Raw genomic sequence first — 7232 nt, 5'->3', positions numbered from 1 at the left:
GGGATTTGTTCAACCACAAACAGGCGTCAGATGACTTGGCTGTCATTTTACCCACAACCTCCTCAGAGATCCTGAACCAGAACCCCTAGTTGTCTCTCTCAGATTCCCAACCAACAAGAAAAGACAAATACGTGTGTTGTTTTAAGCTCAGTCTCCAGCTGCTAAATTTTAAAGACATCAATAGGTCTCCCTCCCAATCCCATCTTGTTTCATTTATTCTTCTCCTACCCACTTAAGCCCCCATGTTGCATCACCACTTCCTCATAAGTGACTCTTAATCTCACAAAACAAACTGAGGGTTGCTGGGGGGAGGGGGGTTGGGAGAAAGGGGGTGGGGTTATGGACATTGGGGAGGGTATGTGCTTTGGTGAGTGCTGTGAAGTGTGTAAACCTGGCGATTCACAGACCTGTACCCCTGGGGATAAAAATATATGTTTATAAAAAATAAAAAATTAAAAAAAATATATATATATATAAAATAAAGACATCAATAGGTAATTAATACAAAGGGAAAGACATTTTATACTTTTCTCAGTTCTCCATTCTCCATACAACCCCTGTGGCCAGGCCATACCAGCATGTCTGAGCACCTGTTTCCTCTCACAGGAGATCACAATAATAATCCCACATGGCATGCCTGATACGAACATAACCAGCCCTGACTGGCTCAAACTAAGTGCTCGAGTAATTGTGACTGTTGTCAACATCTCACCAGCTGTGTGGCTTCTCTAGGTGAGTTGTTGTGTCTTGGTTTCAGATGCCCACTTCCCTCACATGAGGTGCCAGCCTCAACCTTAAGTTGGTGCACCTTGCCCACCAGAGAGCCCTAACTGCCTAAACCTCACAGCTTCTCCAGTTCAGTGTAGACAGACAGCCTTGGTGTAGAGAGCCTCTCTCCTCTCTCTTGGTTTTCTGTTAGCCTCCATTCTTAACCTTAACCTTTCATCTCAGAATTTCAACTTTGAAGCTTCCCACTTCCTTCCTATGGTTACTTTAACTGAAGTGAGTCAGGTCTTACTGAAAAACTGACCACAGCCAGTTAGCCCCTATCCTCCCCCAGACCAGGACTGCCTGGGCAGACTGTGAGGGTGATCAGTGTTTACTCAGACTATTGTTTCTCTCTCTCTTCTCCAAGTCATGGGGCTTTGAGTAGGGCTTCCCCCGCCACCATGCCCCTCCCAACAGACCGCAATCAGAAGCCAATCTCACATTCGTCGGTGGCTGAAGAAGGGAACAGAAGGGATGGCAGTGCTTAGAATCCTTGGGTAGTCTATCAAGTGGGCTGATCTGCTTATATTCCACTCTTTTGGGTGGGCCTCTAATCTCAACTCAAGGAGGATTTGGTAGGTTTTGCAGACCAGTAACAACCAAATGTATGTGTGGGGGCCATCTCTTAGTGCCAGGAGTCATGTTAGCTCTTTATCTGAATTTTCATGACAACCCAGATAGATTAATATTCACCCAGACCTTTGGGGCTTGAAGAAACAAAACCAAGCGATACAGAACAAAACAAGCAAACAAATAACATCCCCCCCTCTCCCACACACACAAGAAAACAAAGACAAAAAACACTTAAAAAGTCATCTGCCTATCTTTCCAGTTTTGGTATCTATAGAATCTTGTCCTTAGTCTTGAAAATCAGCATTCTCTTCAAGAGCTTAAGGATAATTTCTTAAAGGACAGAGTTTATAGGAAGATCATGGCAGTTTTTGCTATTGGCTTTTGAAGGGAAAATAGTTTTTTTCCTGATCAAATTTGGAACTTACTTCTTCTTTGGGAGAGGGTAGCTGGCTTGTTTTCTCTGGAATGCAGAATTCATTTATCTATTCCCTCCTATCTTGAAAATATTGAGGGAATTACTTTATTTTATTTTTTTATTTATTAAAGATTTTATTTATTTGTTAGAGAGAGAGAGAGAGAGAGAGCACACGAGCAGGGGGAGGGGCAGAGGAAGAAACAGGTTCTGTGCTGAGCAAAGAGCCTGATGTGGGACTCGAACCCCAGACCCTGGCATCATGCGCCGAGCTGAAGGCAGACGCTTAACTGACTGAGCCACCCAGGCATCCCTGAGGGAGTAATTTTTAGTCAAACAGAAGTCAACTGACACCATAATATGATTTTAATGATTCTTTATTTATTAAAAATTAAAATCTGCTATGAAAACAGACAAACAATGTAACATTCCCAGAGGAATTGAATTGCTTCTAGTTAAAACTGAGTTCTATTAGAACCAACTTTAGGTTGTTATAAATAACAAGCAGGCCACAGCTTTCAAGAATGAAGTGGTTGGGGAATGAGGTCAAGGGAATTCCTCTGAGCCACTGGAATATTAATTATCAAAGGGCCTCCCTAGTTTCTCTTCCTAAGAGGGTAAGAGTCTTTATAACACTCTAGGAGCCCCAGGCCCAGGGACAAGAGAAATTATAGGGAGGTCAGGGAAATAGCTCAACAGCTATCCAGTATGGTCAGCTTGAAATGGAAGCTTCAGTAGTCTCCCCAAGAAATATTTTTTTCCTTATATAACTTACAGTTTCTCTTAAAATACTCAAATACCACAGGGTATCACCCTATGGAAACAGCTTACACACAGGTAAAAAAAAATAAATATTGAAAAAGATTACAATATTGGGCTTCTTTCTAAATAGTTCACAGAGAAGCTCAGTAAATAAATATAATGGGATTTGAGGTATCAGAGGTAATAAATACGACAGGGTTCTCCAAGGAGTTGTTCAGCTCTCCTACATCCCGGATGGGATTTTCAGATCTCCAACTTATGTCCTAGAGTTGAGAAGAGTCCTCATCCTGGATGTTTTCAGATCTTCATCCTCATGGTCATGTAGGTTTCTATGTAGTTGATGAAGATGTCAAACTCACTCATGGCTTTGTAGACACCTCTCTCTTGGAGCTGTGTAGAAAGATAAGAAATGTTTGGTGAAAGCCCCATCTGTGTGAGTAAATGGGTCCCCGGCTTGGATGGGTATGACTCTGGGGCCCAGGTGCCACACTTGCTCTCTTGGGTCGGGAGGTGAAGGACAGACCCTAGGATGCTGAGGGCATGCCCGGGGCCTTGGGAAAGGCTACACATGGGTCTAAAGCCTGGCTGGCAAGTAGCAAGAGGAAGAGTCTACAAAATGATGCCTTAACAATTTTAAAAGTCATGCACTCACATGACTCTTATTCAGAATCTGGAGAGAAGACATTAGAGGAACCGCTTCGAAAGCAAGTTGGTAAGAGGAGAAAAGGGACCCCTTTTATGTTTATGCCTCCCACCAATGGATTGAATAGGCCCTGCCCTGCTCCTCTGGCCTACGGTCAGGGGGCTTATGTCCCCCGAGACTGGAACCCTCCCACAAAGAGGACAGAGACCACATGGCTTCTGGGAAGTGGGGTTGAGGAGTTCACGGACAGCTGAAGTGCGAAACCCCATATGATCTGAGAGTTGACATTGTGAGGCACCTTGGCAGGTGTGAGCGGCAGCTGGAAAGGGAGTATAGGACCGACTCGAGATTAACGAGAATCTCCTACTCAGAGCTTTGGGGAGTTCCGGCTGAACCTCTGGGTGTGTTTGTGTGTGCACGTTCACGTGTCGGCTTCCTGCACGTGTGGCTTTAGTCTAGATTCCCAACAAGCTACTTTCTGTTTCCTTTGTCACTCTCCCCAGCATCTAGCTCACTGCATTCACAGGCCGGCTGACTGGCTCAACCCACAGGCCTGTAAAGGCGGGGAACAGTCATTTAGAAACCCCCGAAGACACTTCACAGAAAACAAATATAATCAAGACAGCAGCTCCCCACTGGCTGAGGAGGTCACACCATCTGTTGGGTTCCCACACCCCCTTCAAGAGAAGGACGGGGCCTGCTTAGCACCTGCCAGCTTGGGGAGCGGGTAGAGGTCACGGTCTCCAAGCCCCTTCTGCCGCCGTCCACGTACCTTACTGAAGGCGCTTTTCACCTGCTCCACCGCCTTGCTCTTATTCTCACAGGGCAGAAATCGATGCTGTGGAGGGAAAGAGAAAGTGTTAATGCTCCTGGCTCCCAGCTCCTGTGTCCACAGCACTTGGGGGATGAGCCGGCCAGACTCATCTTGGATACCTAAGCCCTGTAGCTCCTTTGGGAGAACAGAGCTCCACCTCCCCCTGGCCCACTAGACAGAGGAGAAACAGTCCTGGGGAATGCAAAGTGCTTCTCCAGGGGGCGCCTGGGTGGCTCAGTGGGTTAAGCCGCTGCCTTCGGCTCAGGTCATGATCTCAGGATCTTGGGATCGAGTCCCGCATCCAGCTCTCTGCTCAGCAGGGAGCCTGCTTCCTCCTCTCTCTCTGCCTGCCTCTCTGCCTACTTGTGATCTCTCTCTGTCAAATAAATAAATAAAATCTTTAGAAAAAAAAAAAAAAAGTGCTTCTCCAGGAGCCACCCGGAGACATTTGCAAAGCTTGCATGAAAACCCAGAGGAGCCTGGCGCTTCCTCTCTGGACGCCACAGTGCTGACACGTGCTGAGCCGGCCGTTCTGTCCTTCCCTGCCTCCCTGTCCTGTCCCTCATCTTCAGTTCCAGCCACAGGGACCATTTCTAAGTCCCCGAGGAGTAGAGACACAGTCTCTCAGCCGTGGACTGAAACCTTTGCCTAGTCCTATCCTACAGATAGAGACCAACTGACTGACTCCCCGACCCTCGGCGACAAAACAGAGGAAACGCGCGGCGAGGGGCTCATTTCAGTTGGAGAACATTTTTATCCTGGGGAATTATTTAGAGACACTAGCTTGGGGGTGAGTAGCTCCCTGGAGCCCTTCCAAAGTGCTTAGGGAAGTCCTGTCAGTCCGTTGGGCCCCACGTCCGAGCTCTGCTTTCAAAAGGTAGAGGATAAGAGGTAAGGGAGGTTTCTTCTCCGAGGGACCCTATCTCCTGGCCCGTTTTGCTGGGCCCCGGGGTCTAGGTCCAAAGGGACGAGGGAGCCCAGACGGAAGCTCTGGGCCCCTTGCATAAAGAGAGACGGGAGTAGTTAATAACCCACAAATGACTCACAAATAACAGGAAAGCTATTCGCAAACATGTAAATGCCAGCAGCCTCCCCCACTCCTTGCTCAGAGAGAAATGAGCACGAGATGGAACTCGAGCGCCTTCCCGAGAGCGCTCCTGCCAGTCTGTGTGTCCCTCTGGGTGTGCGTGGGTTTCAGGAAGGGCGCCCCAGAGCACCAGGGAAAGACCTGTGCGTACTCACACAGCGCCGCAGCCTCAGCCGCAGGGTCTTCAGCTTTTCCCCCAGCGAGTTCACGTGCTCCTTGACTTCTGGGTCGTGGTTCTCGGCCTGGGGCATCACCTCCTCCAAGTAAAACTGGATCATCTCCGACAGGGCTTGGCAACCCAGGTAACCCTAAGGGCAGGGGCGGGAGGGGGAGGGGCGGTGACTGGGAGGAAGAGCTGCTGCCCTAGCTTGAGAGGACAGCTTTGTCCCCAGGGACCTTTCTTAAGCAGCCCCTCCCCCTCCCCCACCCCAGGGCAGCCCTTTGGCTATGTGCTGAGTTAAGATCTTTCCACTTCTCCTTTTCAAAGCAAAGGAAGCAGACCCTGGTCCCAGCGGCCACTCTTCTCTGAGTCACGCTGCACCCTCTCCTCCCACACACCCCCTTGGGCTCTCACCTTAAAGTCCTCCAGCAAGGACCCAGTCAACAATATGCTGCCCAGCTTGTCCTTCATTTGCTGCAAGAAGAACAAAAGGAGAATGAACCTGACGTTTGAGGAAATGTCTTTCTGATGCCCTCTTATTTATAGAGCTTCTGACTTTTAATCAGCACAGCCTGGACCCAAAACAGAAAGGAGAATTGCAAAACAGGACATTCAGTAGTGCTGGAACCCTCAGTTCAATCAGGTCCTTTTCCTCAGGATCAAGTGATTTTTTAAAAATTCTGCAAGGCTTTGAAACCATGGCAGAAGCTTGACCCGGTCCTGGTTTCCTTTTTGCAGACATGAATCAGGTTCGAAGGGTCCACCCATGCCCACCCACTCTTCAGGGGTCCTTGCTTTTCTTTCTCCCTGCTGCGGACCTCCAGCTGCAGTTCTGAAAGCTGTCTGGAATGGGAACCATCTCCTAAAGCAGGCTTCCTCCACCCCTGCATGGCGCCTCCCCCAGCCAGCAGGCTTCCAGGTTCCAGAAGCCTGCTCTGCTGAAGCCACTTATGTTTCCCTGCAACAGGGGATGGGAACACATCTTCATCTTCAGTCAGACCCTTTGGGATTTCTACCAGCCTACTGAGCTCTGGTGGAATCTTCATTAAAAGTTGCTAAGCATCGGATTCCTAGTGCAGTGACCTGTAAGGGTGGCTTTTTCTGCACCTTTGCTGCGTCCCTGGGCTTAGGTGAACTCACTGAACCTCTGGTTTGACCTGGGACTCTTAAAGAATTTTTGTTTGAGGGAGATGGATGCTAGGGATGGAGGCAAACAAGAAGGAGGAGGGTTCTTAGAGCTCCAGCACCATGCCTAGTGGAGGCAATCCCAGCAAGGAAGGACAGGAAGGCATCATACTCACAAAGAAAGTCTTCACCCTGCCGAAGGCTGCTCGGAGCTCTCGGAGCATGTGGGGCAGGCTGGCTGGGAAGTGGGTGCAGTTGTCCTCAGACAGGGCACTCTGGTGGTGGCTGGCTCCTACCCCGGCCAGCAGGACCAGGCAACACAGCAGCGCTGGGCTGGGCATGGTGAAGCTCTGTCTTCCAAGAGCCGGTCTTGTGGTTTGGTGTTGCAAGAGCAAGCCCCTGGTGTGTAGACCTTCACCTACTGGTCCCCCTTTTATATTGTGAGTGCAGTGAGGCCTCCTCCCCATTCATAAAAAGCCACAGAGTCACAGATTTCCTGGCAAACGTTTTCTTCTGATTAAAGCCCCTCCCTTCCCCTAGACCTCTCCAACTTTGCATTAGTTGAACTTCTAAAAGTTGTTAATTTTTTGCATTGTAAGCAAAAGGGATTGTTGAACAATGAGCTTTTGCATTACAGCTATTTTAGGATGAGCTACCTCTCTTTGTTTTAAAATAACTTTCCAGCTTTAAAAAAAAAAAAAAAGTTGGTTTCCTGGGTGAACAGCTGTTCTGTGCACAGGGGCCCACAGTTGTGGGTTCCATTCGCGTGTTCCTAGGTCACAGTGACGTGGACAAATTGGCCATTCCAGAATGCACTGGAGTTGAGAAATAATCGGATCCCCTCCCCAACCTGGGTTGAACACCCAAGGCTTTCCCTTGCTGAATTGT

General features: G+C 48.7%; 1 protein-coding gene across 1 annotated transcript; it reads right to left on the bottom strand.

Annotated features, from left to right (window-relative positions):
• Nucleotides 1-2104: 2104 nt before the first annotated feature.
• On the bottom strand, nt 2105-6889 carry IL10 (interleukin 10). Its single transcript, XM_032318978.1, has 5 exons — nt 6521-6889; nt 5634-5693; nt 5215-5367; nt 3931-3996; nt 2105-2905 (listed from the first exon to the last, which is right to left on the bottom strand). The coding sequence occupies exons 1-5, from the start codon at nt 6809-6811 to the stop codon at nt 2813-2815; spliced, it is 663 nt and encodes a 220-aa protein (XP_032174869.1). The 5' UTR covers nt 6812-6889; the 3' UTR covers nt 2105-2812.
• Between the last annotated feature and the right edge of the window lie 343 nt (nt 6890-7232).

This window comes from Mustela erminea, chromosome 17 (genome assembly GCF_009829155.1).
Source record: "Mustela erminea isolate mMusErm1 chromosome 17, mMusErm1.Pri, whole genome shotgun sequence".
NCBI classification, from domain to species: Eukaryota; Metazoa; Chordata; class Mammalia; order Carnivora; family Mustelidae; genus Mustela; species Mustela erminea.
Note: the sequence above shows the minus strand (reverse complement) of the source record. Positions and strands in the feature narration are given on the sequence as shown.

What these genes read in the sequence shown, in the direction of transcription:
- IL10 (XM_032318978.1), bottom strand. Translation starts at nt 6,811, where the DNA reads ATGGGGAGGAGGCCTCACTGCACTCACAATATAAAAGGGGGACCAGTA. An exon ending in GCAGGGTGAAGACTTTCTTT is followed by an intron (nt 5,694 to 6,520) that starts GTGAGTATGATG and finishes TTCTTCTTGCAG; the next exon opens with CAAATGAAGGACAAGCTGGG. An exon ending in GGCTGAGGCTGCGGCGCTGT is followed by an intron (nt 3,997 to 5,214) that starts GTGAGTACGCAC and finishes TTCCCTCCACAG; the next exon opens with CATCGATTTCTGCCCTGTGA.